Source organism: Phoca vitulina, unplaced genomic scaffold (genome assembly GCF_004348235.1).
Source record: "Phoca vitulina isolate PV1807 unplaced genomic scaffold, GSC_HSeal_1.0 scaffold6, whole genome shotgun sequence".
Classification (NCBI taxonomy): Eukaryota; Metazoa; Chordata; class Mammalia; order Carnivora; family Phocidae; genus Phoca; species Phoca vitulina.
Window position 1 is genome coordinate 19,799,345 of NW_022589709.1, and position 19,938 is coordinate 19,819,282.

The 19,938-nt window shown below is 47.5% G+C and overlaps 1 protein-coding gene across 5 annotated transcripts in view; it reads left to right on the forward strand.

The window, feature by feature from the left end:
- The window catches only part of ZNF346 (zinc finger protein 346), a 34,385-nt gene extending 22,364 nt beyond the window's left edge, over positions 1 to 12,021 (forward strand). For 2 of the 5 annotated variants that reach the window (XM_032403796.1, XM_032403797.1), the window contains exons 3-4: positions 3,876 to 3,969; positions 6,602 to 12,021. In XM_032403796.1, coding sequence (XP_032259687.1) covers positions 3,876 to 3,969; positions 6,602 to 6,689 — 182 coding nt within the window. In that variant the 3' untranslated portion in view covers positions 6,690 to 12,021. Of the gene's footprint in view, positions 1 to 2,750; positions 3,855 to 3,875; positions 3,970 to 6,601 lie in introns of those variants that run through there. The other 3 variants (XM_032403792.1, XM_032403793.1, XM_032403794.1) reach the window with 3 other exon arrangements.
- Positions 12,022 to 19,938: the final 7,917 nt, after the last annotated feature.

Below are 19,938 nucleotides of genomic sequence, written 5' to 3' on the forward strand. Positions count from 1 at the left end.
AAACTCGGGTCAAGTTCTATGTTGGGTCCAGAGAATAGTTTCCATGGGGCTCTTGTCAAAGTGTTTCCTGACAAGTATGGGTCAAATGTGAGATGACCCAGAGTGTCCAGATCTCTCCCCCAAACAGAAGCTGCAGCATCCACCAAGCAGAGCAAAGACTTGGAGTTTGCTTTGTAATTAAGGCTCATATGTCTCTTGTTTATCCAAGAATACCATAACTAAAGCCTGCATTTCAGGCAGTCAAATCCTTCCAAATGCCAGAGCATTCAACATCCCGAGGTTACTGCAATCCTCCTCTGCTTTACCCCATCACTTTCTCTCCCTACTTAGGGCCTTTCCTCCTACATAGAACAGGTCTGCTTTCTCTGCCCCATACGGATCCCTCCGGTTTCTTCAGCCACTACATAGGACAGGTTTTCAGGTCTTGTTAAATTCATATACAGCCAAGAAATATTTGTTGGGTTCTTTCCTAATATATGCCAGGCATTGTATGTATGGTAGTAAATAAGACAGGTATTGCCCATGTTCTTATGGAGCTTAGAGGTTAGCAGAGAAGATAGGCATTGATCAAATAACTAAACAAATGGGACACCTGGATGGCTCAGTCAGGAGAGTGTGTGACTCTTTTCTTTTTTTTTTTTTTTTTAAGATTTTATTTATTTATTTGTCAGAGAGAGCACAAGCAGGGGGAGCGGCAGGCAGAGGGAGAAGCAGGCTCCCCTCCGAGCAGGGAGCTCGATGCAGGGCTCAATCCCAGGACCCTGGGATCATGACCTGAGCCAAAGGCAGACACTTAACTGACAGCCACCCAGGCATCCTGAGTGTACAACTCTTGATCTCAGGTTTGTAAGTTTGAGCCCCATGTTGGGTGTAGAGATTACTTAAAAATAAAATATTAAAGAAAAAGAAAATGGGGCACCTGGATAGAGCAGTCGGTTAAGTGTCTGACTCTTGGTTTCGGCTAAGGTCATGATCTCAGGTTGTGAGATCGAGCCCAGCGCTGGGCTCTGCCTTCAGCTTGGATTCTGCTTAAGATTCTCTCTGCCCGGGGCACCTGGGTGGCTCAGTCGGTTAAGCGTCTGCCTTCGGCTCGGGTCATGATCCCGGGGTCCTGGGATCGAGCCCCACATCGGGCTCCCTGCTCAGCGGGGAGCCTGCTCCTCCCTCTCTCTCTGCTGCTCCCCCTGCTTGTGCTCTATCCCTCTCTCTCTCAAATAAATAATAAAGTTAAAAAAAAAAAAAAAAGATTCTCTCTGCCCCTCCCCCCTGCTCTTGCTCTCTCTCTTTCTCTCAAATAAATAAATAAATCTTTTAAAAAGTGGGGGGGCACCTAGGTAGCTCAATTGGTTGAGCACCCAGATCTTGATTTTGGCTCAGGTCATGATCTCAGAGTCCTGGGATCGAGCCCCACATCTGGCTCCGTGGGGAATCTGATTGGGATTCTCTCCCTCCCTCTCCCTCTGCCCCTCCCCCCCACTTGTGCACATGTGTGCGCTCTCTCTCTCTCTCAAATAAATAGACAAATCTTTTAAAAAAAAAAAGGGAAACAAATGGGATAACTTAAGATAGGGGAGCAGGGGTCAAGGAAGGGTTCCCAGAGTGTAAGGAGAAAATAGTGTTGGGCAAAACGATTCTGGGAAGATGAGCAAGCATCCAGTCATGGTGGTGTTGGTCATGTTAAGGATTTGGGCCTTTATCCTAAGAGCATTGGGAAGCCACTGACAGTTTAAGCATTATTAGATCATTCTGCTTACAAAGTGGAGAATGTTTTGGAACAGGGAGGAAGGGGAGTGTGGAGACCCCAGCAATGAGGATATTGTAGTAATTCATACTGGAGAAGATGGGAGCTTGGACTAAGGTAGCAGTGGAGAAGGTAGACAGAAGTAGATGGATTCAAGAACTATTTGGAAGTAAAATTGCCAGGATTTGGCCGTCAAATGTGGGAGGCAAGGGGCACCTGGCTGGCTCAGTCAGTAGTGCATGCAGTTCTTGATCTTGGAGTTGTGAGTTCAAGCCCCATGTTGGGTGTAAGAGATTACATAAAAATAAAATCTTTACCAAAAAAAATGTGGGAGGTGAAGAAAAGGGAATAGTCAAGAATGGTGACCAGGTTTAGTCTTAAGCTATTAGGTGGATAGCCAGGTTTCATCAGCTTAAGTTTAAGACGCCCATTAGATATCCAAGTAGACAGTTGGATATATAGCTCTAAACCTCAAAGGAAGGGTCTGGGTTAGAGATACTGCCATTTGGTAGGTCAGTAGATGTTAAATATTGATAGTTTCGTATGTTTTAAGTGGTAAAGTCGGGAATGAATCAGACCCCCTAGAGAGTTTAGAGAGAGAAGAGCTGAGGGTCTAAAATAAAGGCTTCTGGAAATTCTGTCCGTTAATGTCTAAAAAGGACCTGAATTCTGATTGCAATAATTTTCCCCTTAAATTCTTTTAAGGGTTGTGTCTTCCAGGAAATACCTGAAGATACAAAGGAAACAAATGTAGCTAGGAACATTGGCTAGTTTGTTGGAGTAGAGGCGATCATTGGTGTTCACAGTAGCTCCAGCTGCCATAATAGAAGGCTGGTTAAAAGATACTCTCCACCTCTTTACCAGACTGACACGCTGAACCCATAAGAGTAAAATAATACTAGTGATGAAAGCTCACATTTGTTGAGCACTTACTATGTGTCAAATGCTTTTACTTAAATCATTACAATAACCTTATGAGGTTGATACTAATATTAACCTCATTTTATAGGTAAGGAACCTGAGTCTCAGAGAAGCCCCACTTTTACAAATGAGGAAACCAAATCTCAGAGAGGTTAAGTAACTGGCCTGTGGTCCTACAGGTAAGAAATGATAGATCTGGGATTTGAGCCTAGGTGATCTCACTCCGGAGTTGTGAAACTTTAGGATGGCAGATGATTGGAAAAGTGTCAGAACCGGAGGGCTCTTGAAGTTATGTGTACAGCTGCCTTTCTTGTACAGCTAATATTTGGCACGCTAGAATAAGTACAACCTTTGTGGCCAGCCAAGCCTGAGTTTGCCACTTCCTAACTCTGTGTTCTTAGACATGTGACTGTGCCTTGTTTTCCTCACCTATAAAATAACGGTAATGATTCTCACAGGATCGTTGTGAGGGCCAGACAAAATTATTTAGTGTGTATGGCCTATATCAGATACTTGGTTAATAATGCTGCTTTTTATTATAAGTATTATGGTTATAAGTTATGGTGTAATTGGCTTATAGTTGAGAAAAGCTGAGGATCAGAAAGTGGAAGGGATTTAGCCAAGATCACATGAAGGCAGAGCCAGGAGTCCAGCTCCATATCTTGGCTCCTGACCCATGCTTTCTACTAGACCATGTGGACAAAGACCACTTTGTCATTGGATCAACCATGGTAGTAAGACAGGGTGTCTGTGGGCCCCAAGGTAGAAAGACAGATTAATTTTCATAGCAGGCATTCTCATTATTACTATTATTGCAAGCCCAAGGAGAGTGACAGTTTCCCAGAAATCTCTCAGTGAAAGGCATTCTTAATGAGGCCACTTAGCACAGTTAGAAGGTAGAAAAGACAGTTAGACCAAATGTCACCTCTTTGTTCTGTCAGTCTTTTATTTACTCAACAGACAGCTACTCTGCACCAGGTTCAATGCTGGGGATGCTGCAGGGGATGAGGAGGTTCCCAACCCCAGGAAGTACATAGGCACATAGCCTGCGTCCCCATGAGCAATGAGGCCTCTGGGATTCTCATCAGGGCCAACCACCTAACCTCACCCCACCATCCGTCATCCTCAGAAGGGCATTTACTGTCAAAAGCAGCAGTCCCCGGGTCCCATTTTATTGGATAACTAAGCATCTTGATTTTTATGTGTGTTTCAGCTGGGAAGGGCTACCCCTGCAAGACGTGTAAGATAGTACTGAACTCCATAGAACAGTATCAAGCTCATGTCAGCGGCTTCAAACACAAGAACCAGTGAGTAATCGTCCTTTGAAATTCAAGGGTCTGCAACAAGAACTCAGGTCTTCTAAATAAAAACAAAGCCAAGTATTCCTTTGCTAAAATGGAATCCTGGCAGCCTTTTCTCAGTCAACAAAAGATCAATCAGTTAACAGAAAGAAGTGTCTCCTCTTTAAGTTTTTCTCCTGTCAGCTTCTCTGCAGCCTTTGGACCTGCTGGGCTGAATTTTAGTAGAGAAACATAGTTTCCTTGGTGGTGTCCTAAAAGTACTTAGATTTTCTGCCCTTTAACAGTCTGACTAGGGAAGCTTTTTTTTGTCCCCACCACCGGTGCAAAGAACCTATTCTTGATTGTCATCAATTTTGTGGCAAGAGCTCCCTCTAAGGGTTATTACCAAATATGACCAGGTTTGTTCATTCCTAGACCAAATATTTATTGAACACCCTCTGAGTGGTGGCCAGAGACCCAGGCCCTGCTCTCATGACCTTACATTCTGATGGGAGGAGACAAACAATAAACAAGTAAACAACCAATAATTACAAATTGTGGTAAGTGCTTTGAAGGAAAGAGGTAAACAGAATCAGTCATCTGTTCATATAAACCTTGAAAATGACTAACATTCTTTGAGCCCCTATTCTGTTACAGGGCATATGCCAAGTAAATTCTCTCAGGTAGGGCGCCTGGGTGGCTCAGTTGGTTAAGCGTCTGCCTTCAGCTCAGGTCATGATCCCAGGGTCCTGGGATCGAGTCCCACATCGGGCTCCCTGCTCTGTGGGGAGCCTGCTTCTCCCTCTCCTCCCCACTTGTGCTCTCTCTCTCACTATCTCTGTCTCTCTCTCTCTCAAATAAATAAAATCTAAAAAAAAAAAAATTCTCTCAGGTAATCCTCACAACAGCCCTAGGAAGAAGGAATTATTACAGACAGAGGCAGCCACCATTCCAAGTGATAGTATGAGGCAGAGCCTATAATTCAAACTAAAGCTTGTCTGGCTCACAGCACACTCCTCCAAGGCTTCATGCTTACAAGGAGATTGTGGTACCATGCGATATGAGGAGGCTAGGGCCTAGCCAGGGGAGGGCTCACGTGGGTCTGTCCCTTCCTCTCAGAAGGGAACTGGGTAGTGTGGACAGTGTGCCACTATGTAACTTTCTGAGATGGGAATATCCCCATTTTATAGATGAGGAAACTGAGTTTCAGGCAAGCAAGTCTACTAAAATGATTTCTTTGACTTTGGTGGTAGGTTCCGTATTGCTCACAGAGCTGAATGAATTAAAGGTGGTGGAAACACAGAATATTAGAGTCAAAATGTCCTTGGTCCTCTCTGCCTGAAGTTTCCCCTCCCACATTGCAGCAGGTCTTCTTATTTATTTGTATATATATCTTAAATTGGGAGGACTCTTGAGGCTTCTTTTCGATATGAACTTGACACAAGCCCCTGCAATCCAGCGGGTGGGGCTCACTGCCATTTCAGCACACCCTCCTTGCAGCTTGACTGGTGGCAGTTTCAGTAGACCGCCTGGAACCAGCCAGAGCCCTACCCTGGGGCTACCCCGTCTTGAAAATGCTAGAGTTTACCATTTTCTTCCTACACTTTGAGCTATGGGACTTTGGGTGAGTCAGTAAACCTCTCTGAACCTCCAATTCCTTTTCTGTGATATTATAGATACAATTTGTTGAACACCTAATTTAATCTCATTTAATTCGCAATAGCAGCTCTGAATTAAAGACACACAAACCCCCCTTTTCCAACCCAAGGAAACCTTATGTCAGGTAGGTTAAGTGACTTGCCCAAGATTGCACAGTTACTTGGAGTTAGACCCAGCATTCAAATCTTTTGATTCCAAAGTGCATTCATTGTGCTCTGCCATTCCAAGTGGAGCTTGACATGAAAGTTAGAGATAATGTATGTGTAGTGCTAGTACCAAAAAGGGGAGCTATTAGAGGTAAGCTTTCATTCATTCAACAAATATTTATTGAGTACCTATTATGTGCCAGGCCCTGTTTGGGGCACTAGGGCTACAGTAGGAACCAAGACCACTAGTGTTCCCTGATCTTTTGGATCCCTATCTAGTGGTAGAAGCAGATCCTAAACAAATCCATAAACAAATAAGACAATATCAGGTGTTGCTAGATGCTCAGAGAGTGGGATGGAGAGTGACAAGAGAGCCACTTTTGACTCAGTGTGCGGGAGAGAATGATCAGTCTGTACTATCCAGGTCATATAGGGTCATATAGGGCCCTGTAGGCAGAATAAATGGCTTGATATAGTGGAGAGACATGGGCTGCCATCCTGAATCATCCACACTTTCAGAAAGCTTACGGGGCAGGGGGGATTTTTTAGAATAACTAGAAACAACAATAAAAAGCTTACTGGGGGCAGGTGACTTAAACTTTCTGAACTCTAGTTTCCTCATATATAAAATGGGGGTACTATCTGCCCCCTTGGAGAATTGCCATGAGGATGAAATAGGACGCTGGAAGCAAAGCATTGTGCATAGCATGCGGTGGCCCTCAGTAAAGGAGAGCTGCCCTCCTTATTAGTCCAAGGCCCTGGAAGAGCTGTACTATCTTTAGAATAAACTACCTGGAGCATCAGCACAGCCGCCACAAACTGACCCTGTGCATTTATTCCTTCTCAAATTACAGGTCACCAAAAACAATGGCATCACCCCTGGGCCAGATTCCAGTGCAAAGGCAGACCATTCAGAAAGACTCAGCCACCTTGGAAGACTAGAGATGTTTCTGTCTGGCATCCCAGGTTGAACCAGCCATGAGCCAGCTTCCCGTGACCATGGTCAGCCCTTGGCTCCCTCTTCCTCGTTTCTTATACCTGGAGAACATGTAGGCCTAAGGCAGGAGTGGGCCACAGGTAGCCTCTGATTGGTCCAGGGAAATCCACCCCTGCTTTTCCCCTTTGGAGTGGGCCCTGTAGGTCAGGACAAGGGAAGGGGATGAATCCTGAGAGGACTTAGGGCCTCACAGGGTAGTAGTTTGGAGGATGGCCTTTCCCCTTCCCCAGCCTCTTTGGGCCGTATGTCGTGAGCCCCAGGCCTGTCTTTCCTCTGCAGGTCAGTTTTGAACCAGTCTCTGCAGCTAAAGAACTGAGCTCTCCCTGGGCTCTAGGCAGCTCCAGTGAAACCTGGCGCTTTCACACCAGACCTTGGCCTAGGTGGGAAAGGGTAGATGGAAATGGCTGCTCCATGGATGCTTTGAGCTAATATGACACTCCCCTTTCGCCAAAAAGTACAGGCTTTCCCGAGCCTGCGACCAGATGCTGGCCAGTTAGACAGCTTTCTGCCCACTGTGCAGTTTCCTCCTGGAGCAGTGATACAGTCCTGGCAGAGCAGTGCTGTCCTTCCTGCCCCTTCTCCACAGTCCCTGAATGGTGCTAAGGATCTGCAGCAGCTGGGGAAAAGCTAGAGCTGGAGGAGGCCTCAGTACCCTGTGGGGTCATGGAAAGCTCCGGGGGGGGCTTTCCCCTCCTCTGTCGGAGAGGTGCTCTGACCCAGGCGCGTGTGGGCAAGTCCCCACATGCAAAGTCCTTTGATGGTTCTGTGCCATGAAGGCAGACCGCCTCGTGCCAGCCCAGCTCTGAGGTGCATTGCTGCTCCTGGCTCCCTAGCCCTCTCCTTCTCCTCAGGCAGCAGACCACCTGCCCAGGTTGCTGTGGTGCTAGCCCTCTCCCATCATCCACCAGGAGATTCCTGGGTACCGGGGAACAGGATAGGACCCCCAGGGAAAGAAAAGAGAACTGGTACAGGTTTCTGCGATGAGGAAAAAGATGTTTCCCAGACCCCAAGCTTCGATTTCTCCAACTCTGCTGTGTTTTATAGCCGAGGACTTCACTGGGAGTGGTTTTTTCCTTGTAGCTTTCAAGCAGGAATTCCAAGGAGTGTCACCATCATAGGCCCCTCTTCATTGAGTCAGAGAAGCCCCTAGCTGCTCTCATGGCCCCATCCCCCGATTGCCTGTCCCTTTGCCTGTGAAATGCCTTTACGTATTGTGTATGGATGTGTGTGCGTGTGCTTATGCTCTGTCTCTTGGTCACTGAAGCATCTAAATAAAGAATTTCTCCCATGAGCCAGACTGCAACTTAACAGACCTGGGATTTGGTGCCAGATTGCCGTTGGATCTAATATGTGTGTCTTGACCGCTTACCCTCACCCCTCTCAGACTCCCAGGGCTCTAAATACTGATCTTAAGAGGTGGCACAGAGATAAACATCTAAATTGCTTGGCAACCTTGTTGAAGCCTTCCCAGGTGCCCTAAACTTAATACCACCTCATCCACTCATCTACTTCCCCCTGTCACTGAGGGCTTTATGGAGGTCTTTAGGGGGGTTAAGCTGAGAATCTACGTTGTTTGAGAGGATCATTCTGGCTGTTCGGTGGAGAAGAGATGCAGGGGAGCAGGACAGGAGACAGACGGGGAAGCCAAAATGGAGGCTGTGTCCAATATGGCTCTCTCCAGGCTAATCCCTTCAGGGCTGAGATCTAGCCTCTTTCATCTCTACTTCTCTAATGTGGAATGGTGTGTCATGAAGTGTTTGTTGAATGAATGAGGGTGTATAAGGAAAGATGGCCTTTCCCTACACAGCTCTTACTCGGCACTAGGTTTGTTCCATCAACTTATAGGCCTAGAGATTCTTGCAGGAAGCTTTTCTATGACCCAGAAATGAGCTAAGGAAGGAGTGAGTGTGATGGCCTCAGGAGCCCTTTGTCCAATGTTTGTCTCAGACAGCCAGATCTGAGAAGGGTACCCAGGCAGCCTCAGCCCCCATTCTTCACTCAGCAAACTGTTCTTGGCACCTGCGGTTGACAAGCTGGGAAGGGCCCTATGTGGCCCCCATGGTGGGTTCTCAGCTCTCAGCATTCAAAGCCCAGGACTGTCCCAGCAGTTTCCCTGGAGTCCTTCTTACCTTATCCAGGGTGTCAGAATCAGCCTCATCTATCAGGCAAGGAAATGAAGGGCAGAAGGGTGGGTGGGCTGCCAGATCATAAGCCCTTGGCCCATAAGACCTCTTAGACTGGATTCAGGAGTCTCTGCTAGCCGTGTGCCCAGCCCTGTTGGCAAGAGGGCACAGGGATGAACATTTTCTTGCCATTGGGGAGCTCACACACTATAAAGATCATTATGGCAATGGTCAGAGGATCATAAAGGGTGCATTGAGAATGCCCAGATGTGGGCACTAACTCACCTAAGGGTATGAAAAAGCTGGAGAAGTTGGGAAACTTGCATTTGATCTGCATAACAGCCTTTTGAACTAGGTAATGATATTCCATTTTATAAAAAAGACTCAAAGAGGTATAGTATTTTGCCCAAGGTCCTGCCACTAAGAAGCAACAAAATGGAGAGTGGAATCCAGTTCTCTAGATTGCTAGTCTGGAACCCTTTCCAAGCAAGGACCAGAATCCTTCCCACAGGACCCCTGGGCCTGTGCCACCCACCTTCTGGCAGGACTATGGTCTTACAGGGCAAGCAACCATAAAATAGATTGGACAAGGCTCAGTGGTTATTTTGTATTCCAAGCCCCCCCATACTTCTCATAATTTTACCCAAGATTTCCAGTGTATTAGACTCCAGTTATAACTGTAATAAACTGAAATCAAAATGATTAGCTAAAAAGGAAAATTTATTGATTAACCAAATGAAAAATTTCGGTACAGGGATGGCTAGATCCAGGTTCTGACACAGTGTCTTCAGGAAGAATTTAATCTCACTCCGCTTTCCTCTGTGTGGCCTCTTTCTCAGGCGGACTCTCCAGAAGGTAGCAAGATGGCCACTGGCAGCTCCAGGCTTGTATCCTGATAGATAGGCAACTACAGTACAGAAAAAACATCTTTTCTTACTAGTTCCAAGAAAAAATTCTGGATTGATTCATTAGCCAGCTTGGCCCTGTTCCAATTCCTAAACCAATCACTGCGACTAGGGGAAATGGTGCCCTGATTTGGGGCCTGGGAAAGAATGAGCTCCACCTGAAACACATTGACTGGAAGAGAAAAGAAGAAAGTGTGGGGCTCCTTCCAGACTAAGGGAGAAGAGTGGATGGGGGTGGGCAAAAATAACTGCTTTAAGCCGTACCCAGAAATTGTCTTTATTTGAAATACCACTTTTTCCCTAACTTCTGAGCTACATTTCGTAATGTGCTCTAATTTTTCAAGTACAGTTTGATAATCCTTACATATGTGTGCACATCTGGGCAGTCACCCTCCAGATCAAGATACAGAACATTGCCAGCTCCCCCGAAGTTTCCCTTGTTCCCCTTCCTAGTTATTATCTCCCAGAAGTAAACACTGTTTTGACCTCTATCACCATAGATTAGTTTTGCTTGCTCTTGAATTTTGTAAAAATGGAATCACATCCTCTTTTGCTTAATATTATGTCTGTGAGATTCATCCATGTTTTTGTGTGTGTCAGAAGTTCATTTTTTTCATGCTGTGTAGTAGTAGTCCATTATATGAATACACCACAGTTTAGCCATTCTGTTGATGGACAATTGGGTTATTTCCATTTTGAACTATTATAAATAAAGCTCTTATGAAAAATTTTGTATGTGTCATTTGGTGTGCATGTGCACACATAAACCCAGGAGTAGAATTGCTGCATGATAGGATAGGTGTGTGTTTAGCTTGTCTAGATACTACCATATGGTTTTCCACTGTGGTTCTACCAACTTACCAACTTGATAGCACTTGGTATTGTCAGTCTTTCTAATATTGGACATTGTTGTGGCACGTGGGAATTTGAACCCAAGGGTTCATATTGACTTCACATCAGGGCCCCTCTTACTATGAGCATCCCTGGGATCAGATTTGAATTTCCCTAGCCTGGAATGGTCTCTCATGTCAGTGCCCAGGACCCACAATACCCAATCCAACAGGTAAACATCAGAGGGAGCTCGTGCCCGTGACTCTGGTGGCTAAGAAAGGTCTCATGGAGGGAGAGGTGTCAGCCCTGAAGAGGCGGTCTAGTGTAGCAGCAAAAACTCAGGCTGGAGTCAGGCAGCCGGGTTCAGGGGTTCAGATCGTAGCTCTGCAGGGCTGTGTGATCTTGGCGAGCTGCCCTGTACCTACTCCTGAAACATTAGTATCTACCTTAGAGGGTTGTTTGGGGAATTAAAAGACTAGATGCATATGAAACAATTACAGTACCTGACATATGATAGATACTATGTAAATGAGGACTATGTAAATGTTCCTTATATTATTGGCCTGAAGTAAGCCCTGGGTCTCCCTGGGGATGTGAGGCCAGAAGGACATGGCATCTGGCACAGAGTCCTGTATTAAGTGTCAATGATTTATGAAATGCCAGAAACCTAACTCAATCTGATGGGGGGGGGGGGACATGCTGGCCAGAGGTGGCTCTTCCCTGGCCTCCAGCCAGAAGTCACCTTTCACTGCTAAGGAGCCTCAGCTTAGCCCAGGCATCTCAGGGGCACCTCAGGTTCTGCAGCCAATGACATCTGAGGGGAAGACAATGGAATCATGCATGTAAAGCTCTTAACCCAGAGCTGGATGAAAAGCAAGTTGGGATGTAATAACCACTCAGTGCAGACACACAGCTATGTATGTAGCCATATAGCAGCCATGAAGCATGTCATGGAGGACACTGGTCTGGGATTCAGTGTCCCTGGGTGTTGGTCTGAGCCCTGCCACCAACTTCATGTGACCTGAAGCCTTGCTATCTTCTGTCAGGTTGAAGTTGTAAGAAGTCACAGTTTGAGCCCAAGTCCTGAAGAGGTGGTGATGGATGGGCAGTTAGGGGTTCTCCCAAGGAGGTAACAAAGAAAGCCCTTCCCTCACAGCAGCCCCTACCAGATGAGCTGTTCCCATCCCTAACCAGACCTTCCTTCTGTTCAGCTGTGTCACATAGAGTAGGCAAAACAATTTTTCCCTTGGCCATCTCTCCACCTAAAAACCTCACCTACTCTGCCCTGTGCCAAGCCCACGTTACAGAGAGGGCAGGCATGTCCCTGTTCTGGCACTCCGAGGCTCACCGTCCTCCACAAATCCTGCTTCATCTGTCCAGGGGCTCCAAAACTCAGAAGAAACCTTAGACGGTTCTGTAAATGCGTCAATGCTACAGCGCAATGACCCTGGTGGCCACTAGGTGGAGAACGTGCCTTTTTTTTTTTTTTTTTTTTTCTTGCTGGACAAAGCAGATCAGTCCCAGGGCCTTACTATTTGAAGACTGAAGAGAATAAGATGATTTTTCCTAAGCTCCTGTATTTTATATTTCATTTAGCCCTCAAGAACTTGAAAAGGTTCGATTTTACAGTGGAAACTCAGAGGCAAAATCTTGGAGAGTTTACACAACCAAGAAGTAGACATGGAGGGATCTGACTGCCATGTTTCCAAGTCTTTGTTAGCACACCTGCTATTTCTACTTCCAAAGGTCCCCTTGCTCTTCCCTCAGGACGCTTCCTTCCAGAGGACACTGTTTGAAGGCTGTAATTTAGTCACCTGCCTGGGAGGACACCTGATGGCCACCCTACTCATTAGCTTTTCTTATACTCTTTCCCCGTGGGGAATATCTCTCTTCCATTCTTCCACCTGTAGTCCTATAGTCCTGAGAGACTGACCCCACTCCCTGGCAATCAGAATAAGTCTGGGGCTGTTAGTAGCCATCTTTGCCAACGCATAAAGACCATCTGCATGAAAATTAAATCATCACAGAGGAAAAGAGCTGAGAGTTGAGAAGTGACTGATTTCTGGTGAGCACCTGGATCCAATCAGGCCTGAAACCAGTACTCTCAGGACTTTTTAGTTATAAGTCAATACTCTTTTTTCCTGAAGGCAATTTAAGGTGGGTTTCTATCACGACCAGGAGTACTGTCTAATACAAGTTCCAGCTTCCCTGTCAACCCAGTGACCCTAAGAGGATCATCAACCCCCAAGGCTGAGTTGGCTGTCCTTCTGTGCTCTCTGATGATGCCCTGTGCCCCCTCTAGCATTGCCCTTAATATACTATGTCAATTCCCTGTCTCCTCTTTTAGACTAGAAACTCTTTGAGGACAATAACTGGGTCTTATCATAGTGGGTCTCTGGTGCCCGGCAGAGGACGGTGATTGCTTTAAAAACTGCTTAGCGATTGAGTCAATTCATGGATAAGGTAAAAGTCGGTGTGGGCTGGTAGGGACTATTGCTAGGATTTCACAGAAAGACTTCTTGAAGGAGCTGAGCTTCCGGTGGTTATCAAGGTCAAAGGACCCAGTTGGGAGGAGAGTAAGTGCAAGGACCTAGAAGAGAGGGGCTGTGGAGTACAGTTGATTGTTTTGGTAATGGCCTCTCGTGAGGCCATTTGCTTCCCTGCATCTGTGTGCTTTTGTGATGTGGATTTGTCACTCAGGCCACCGAGATGGGGAACCTGAGCTGGCCTCGAGACTCGCTCTGATCAGAGGATGCAGTAAGGTGACACTGTGCTACTTCCAAGGCTAGAACGTAAACCTTGCAGCTTCCACTCCTGCCACTATAAAAGGAATCCTGGGCTAGACCAAGTGGAGATGGGAGCCCGTGTGGAGAGAGGCCAACAGCCAGCTCCAGGCATGTAAAGGAGGCTATCCTAGACGATCCAGCACCGCACATTCTGCATAAGCAACCTCAGAAGAGACCAGCAGGAAAACTGCCAAGCTGAGCCCACCTAATCCACAGAATTGTTTTTATTTATTTTTTAGATTTTATTTATTTATTTGACAGAGACACAGCAAGAGAGGGAACACAAGCAGGGGGAGAGGGAGAGGGAGAAGCAGGCTTCCTGCCGAGCAGGGAGCCCGATGCAGGGCTCGATCCCAGGACCCTGGGACCATGACCTGAGCCGAAGGCAGACGCCTAACCGCTGAGCCACCCAGGCGCCCCAACACAGAATTGTTTTAAATCACCATGTGCAGGAATGGTTTATTGTGCAGAAAGTCTTCCAGAATCACCAAGTATAGTAACCATACCTTGTTGGGGCCTCCTGGTATCTATTTGCCTTTCTTCTTCCTTGAGGAACCCCATGCTCAGCTGATGTGATCTGCATGGAGATGACCTCCACCCTCCTGGCTTCTGCTAGAACAATTGGGAAAGAGTTGCTCAATGGGAAGGTTTTGAGCCCAGAGCCGTTGATAGCCTTCTTTGTCACCTCTTGGGAAGCACCTGCCAGAGAATGGAGCCATAGGGAAGAAAGCAAAAGAGAGAATGAGTCTTGGTCGGGCTGTTCCTTAAGCCTGATCCACCCCTGGACTTTAAAATTACATAAGCCAATACATTCATTATTTTGCTTAAGCCCATTTGAGTTGGGATATCTGTTACTTGCACCTGAATGAAAATATTGAGAGTCAGGAAGTCTGATAGAAGCTGAGCAGTGTGTGGCTGAGGGCTGTTAGGGTAAGACAGAGGTCCCTAGAGAGTGTGGGAAGAGGAATTTATTTTTCCTCAGCCCCTACTATATGCCAGAACCCTGGAATGAGACACAATTTCATGTCCTAAAAGACCTCATTCAATTGTGATAAAATGCCAATGTAGCCAGAGCATGTAATAGGAGGACTGAGCCTAGGCATGGGGTGGCGGGGGGAGGCAGAGCAGGGAAGGTCTCTCTGAGGAAGTGACACGCAAGCTGAGACTTGAAGGATGAATAGGAATTAGCCCGTGGGTAAGCAGGAAGAGGTGGGGAGAGGATGTTCCAGGTAGAGGGAAAAGCATGTGCCAAGGTCCTGAGGGAAGATGATGCTTATCACCTTGAAACAGGGAGAGTCTGTCACCAGATAAGGAAAGAGACTGGCAGGACCCAGGTCCCTCAGGGTGTATCAAGATTTTCAGCTGAAAGCAAAAGAAACAAACTCCAGCTAGTTTAAGTTCAGCCACCCAGGCGTCCCTGAGCCACCCAGGCATCCCTAAATGTTTGTTATTTAAAGCCATTAAGTTTGGGGACACCCGGGTGGCTCAGTCGTTAAGCGTCTGCCTTCGGCTCGGGTCATGGTCCCAGGGTCCTGGGATTGAGCCCCGCATCGGGCTCCCTGCTCGGCGGGAAGCCTGCCTCTCCCTCTCCCACTCCCCCTGCTTGTGTTCCCTCTCTCGCTGTGTCTCTCTCTGTCAAATAAATAAATAAAATCTTTAAAAATAAATAAATAAATAAAGCCATTAAGTTTGGGGGTAATTTGTTATGTAGCAGTAGGTAACTAATACAGGTCTTTATTCTAAAAGCAACAGGAAGGGGTGCCTGGGTGGCTCAGTCGGTTAAGCATCTGCCTTCGGCTCAGGTCACAATCCCAGGGTCCTGGGACCGAGCCCTGCATCGGGCTCCCTGCTCATTGGGGAGCCTGCTTCTCCCTCTGCCTGCCACTCCCCCTGCTTGTGCTCTGCCTCTCTGTCTCTCTGTCTCTCTCTCAAATAAATGAATAAAATCTTTAAAAATAAAAAAAATAAAAGCAACAGGAAGCTGTTGAAAGGTTTTAAAGAAATAGGGCAATGACATGATGAATTCACTGACGTGTAAACAGGTGAATACTATGGCCTGAGAGCCAACAGAGGATAGTGGAGACACAAAGGAGGGAGGAGTCATTTCTACTGGGAGGACATTTATTAGGGGCCTTTTATTTATAAAGAGTTAAAAAAAAAAAGACAAATTAGCTTAAGAAAAAAAATTTGGCTCACATTAATGAAATGTTCAAAGTAGTAATTTCTGCCTTGAGGCATGGCTAAATCCAGGCATGCTCTGTCTCTTGGCCCTCTTGTTTCCTGTGTTGGCCTCATTCATAAGCAGGCCCTCTCAAGCAGCGCTAGGCTTCCATATTCATGCCTCGGTAACCTCTGAGAGTGTTAGTTTCCCATTAGTTCCAATAAAAGACCCAGACTGGCTCTCATTAGCCCTGCTTGGGTCACATGCTCATCCCTGACCCAATAATAATAGCCTGGGGGATGGAATATTCTCATCAGCCAAGTCCTGGGGCACATGCCCACCACAGGAACAGGGAGAAGTTGGCTCCCCCCAAATCCCAGTGGACTGGGAGTAGGGGAAGGCCAGGACCTCAAAGAAAATGGAAGAGCTCTTTTCAGAGAGAGGAAAAGTGTTCAGATGTCCTGTTCAAGGTGGTCAGGAAGGTTCTCAGAGAAGAGGGAACACTTAAGAGGAGTCCAGAAAGCTGAACGGCAGTCGTCTGGTGTGATGGCTGGAGGGAAGGGAAGAGGGGAGGCAGGACGAAGGAAGGACACACCCAGCAGTAAGAACAGCAAGTACAAAGGCACTAAGGCACGTTCAAGAGAGCTAGCCGGGAGCTCAGGGCAGCGGGCACACAGAACAGAGAGGGGACGTGGGGCAGGACAGCGCAGCAGAGACCAGTCTCCAAGGGCCCCCAGTGCCAGGCTGAGGAGCCGGGGATGCCAGTGGGAGGGAGGGAGGGAGAGAGTAGTTAAAGCTGAGGAGTGAGTTGGTTAAATCTGTGTTTTATTTTTATTTTATTTTATTTATTTATTTATTTTAATATTTTATATATTTATTTGAGAGAGAGAGAGACAGAGGTAGCGAGAGAGAGCATGAGTGGGGAGGAGAGGGAGAAGCAGGTTCTCTGCTGAACAGGGAGCCCGAGGTGGGACTCGATTGCAGGACCCCGGGATCACGACCTGCGCCAAAGGCAGACGCTTCACCGACTGTGCCACCCAGGTGCCCCTAAATCGGTGTTTTAAGGAAGTCATTTTGGTGGGGCCCCTGGCTGGCTCAGTCAGTGGAGCATGCAAATCTTGATCTCGGAGGAGTCGTGAGTTTGAGTCCCACATTGGGGGTAGAGTTTACTTAAAAAATAATAATAATGAAGAAGTCCTTTTGGCACTGAAGAGAAGATTGATGATACAGAGACTCTGAGGTGCCTGCCCGTTGTTCAGTCACCCCTTCTTTCTAGCAGACCTTCCTGACCTCCATCGCAGTTAGGGGTGGCAGTGTATCACAGTCTCACCAAAGAGATAAAATCAGAAGTTGCTGAATAGAGATTCGACTCTTTGTGGCTTCTTTCTTCCTCCTGCCTGAGCACAAATGTGATGGCAGGAGCTGAAGCCACCATCTTGCAACCAGTAGGGGAAAGTGTAGAGAACTAAAGGGACCTCAACCCTGATTTCAGACCCACCTTCACCCATGTCCAGACTTGGGAGACCTGGGACTAATGAGGGATGAATTAACATGTTTCGTTAAAGCCCTTGCCATTTAGGTTTTCTGTTTTTTTTGTGCCCAGACAAAATCCTATATGGTCCAGGTGGGCATGAGGCAAGGTAGAGGCGGGTGAGGGCCCCTCTGAGGCTTCTTTCCTGATGCAGACTACCAGCCCTATAACCTTTCCTGCCCAGCTTCTGCCACCTCACAGCTCTCCTGGCCCCCTCTCTCCTCCAAAAATATATGCATGCCAAGCCCCAGTAGGTGTGAGGTTTGTAGGCCCAAGTCTAGAGAGAGCTGAGTTTGGCAAACCCTGAAAGTCTCCCAAGACATGGGTCCACAGTGTCTGGGACCAGCAGACAAGAGGGCCAGGGGTGCTGCTGAGACTCTGGGAAGTCCCAGGACTATCCCAAAGAGAACCTCGGATTCCTCCTAGCCCATCCCCCTCTGTCTGGCTTCATCTTATCCCAGGCTGCCAACGTCAGCACCAGGCTCCCTGCCTCCACCACGATGCCCTGGCAGCCTGCAATTCATAGCTTTGTTTTCCCCAGGTAGAAATTGGACTTACAGGTGCCCAGTGGGTGGGGAATGAAGAGATATAAGGGCTGGGAGAGGCGTGACCCTAACAGTCCCTCCCTCTTGGTCACAAAAGTGTGTTACTCATACATTTGGGTAGGTCCTACCTAGAGCCATAGCTGCTATTATTAATATTGGCCGCTTTTTCCTGAGCATGGGCTATGTGCCAGGCATTGGCACTGGGCTCCAATACATCATTACACTGAGTCCTCCCAGAAAAGCTATTATTCCCATTTTACAGAAAATGAAACTGAGGCTTAACGTTAAGTGACTTGTCAAAGGTCCCAAGTTTTCAGGATTCAAACCTTTATCTGGCTCCAACACCCAGCCTTTCACCACTGACTTGCTAGCAATATCACCTCCGTGTTGACAAGCCCAGCCAGACCTCCCTGGAGTCCGTGGGAGAAGCCAGGGTGAAAGGGGTTAGAAAAGGTGAAAAAGTAATAACAATTGTCAATTCTGAGTAGCAAGTATATGATATTACCCTGTGCATTTTTTTATATATATTTTAAAACTTTCTCAAAATAAAAATCATTTTAAAGGAAAGAAGACAAGAAAGCACAGGGCTGGCTCAGAGGCCAGGGCTTGGGCCAGGCCTGGGCTGGAATGGGGCCTGGGCAGGGGCTCAGGGCAGTCGTTCCGCACAAGAGCCCCAGTGTTCCCTGGGCCCGGCTGCCATCCAAGAGCAACATGGTCGGCACCAGGCAATGCCTGCCCCCTCCCCCCAACTCTGCTCTCAGGCAGGTGGGGGGCAGGGCCTGGCCTCAGGAGTCCCTCCTGTCCCAGCCTTGCACTTCAGGAGCCCAGAGTCTGCAAACCTCTGCCTAGGGCCTGGTACTTCATAGGTGCCCCATCAGTACTAGCCAAATGGGCAGGGAGAGCAGTGCCCAGTGCCTCACCTTTGGGTGAGTCTGCCCCTTCCTGGGCTGAAGTTAAGGATGGGGGTAGAAAGCAGGCTGATGCAGTAGCATCGAAAATCCCAACTCTGTGGAGAGTCACCCTGAGCTTTCCCTCTTTGTCCCGGAAGATCAAGGCTCAAGGCTCAGTTCTGTGACTTGATTTTTTTACTATTTTTTTAAGTAAACCCTATGCCCAACGTGCAGCTTGAACTCATGACCCTGAGATCAAGAGTTACTAAGGCTAAGAGTTACTAAAGCTAAGAGTTACTAAGACTAAGCCAGCCAATCGCCCTGCTACATGACTTTAGACAAGTCATTCCATCTGCCTGAGCTTCTGTTTCCTTACCTGCAAAATGGAGCTAAGGATTCTAACCACATTTGGTTTGGGGGGAGGATCAAAGGATATAATGCATATGTAACACCTAGCTTAGCATGTCACTTGGCAGACAGTGGGAGCTCAGCCAAGGCAAAGAACTTCCTCCCTGCTTCCTGTTCTGCTGAAACCCAGTCCCATCTCTTAACTCATTCACTTCCTCCAACATCCCTGGGGAAAAGGAAGCAGGAGTGTGCCCATTTTCTGGATAGAGAAACTGAGGCAGAGGCAGGCTAAAGGCAGGATCTTAGGATGGCAGGTTCCTGAGCCCCTGCTAGGGGTGTGTGTTTGTGTGTGAAAGAGAGAGAGAGGGAGAGAGTGGAGAGAGGTCGTGTTTGAAAGGTTTTGAGAGAGAGACTGCGAATGTAACTGGTGGAAGATTGTTACCAAGAGAGTGAGACCATGATGGGGAGACAGGCTTGGATGCCTCTTGCAGACTTCCTCAGCATGTCTCCTTCTGTGCTGTTTACTTACCCATCTCCCCCCACTACAATGTCAGCAGCTCCTTGAGGGGGAGGGGCTGGGTCAGATGACTGCTTTATCCCCACGATTTAGAACGGTGCATACCACATAATGAACCTTTAATTGACACCTGGTAAATGAATGTGTATATGAATGAATAACGTGAAAGAGCATCAGATGTCACAGAGGGTCAGTGTGAGAGGTCATGAGTGTGGGATGGGAGGTGGACAAGGGATGTGCAGACGTGGGGGGGTGGGAGGTATACGATTGCCCGTCTAAGGAATTTGGGCATCTCGGGAGGCAGGGAGGTTGCGCAGCCTGGGCTATGAAAGCCTTTCCTTTGCCTTTGGCTCAGGTAAACCTGAGAAGTGCCTGGAAGTTGAATGAAAGCTGTGTGGGGTCCAGCCCCTGCTGGCAGCTCACCCTACCCCCCAACAACCGCATTCACTAAGGGGAGCCAGCAGAGGACCAGAGGTGGGGAGCTGGATCTCTCCAGGAGTCCAGGAGGTCCGGTGAGGCCTCTCTGGGCTGGAGGCTTCCATTTGCTGGGCTCCCCC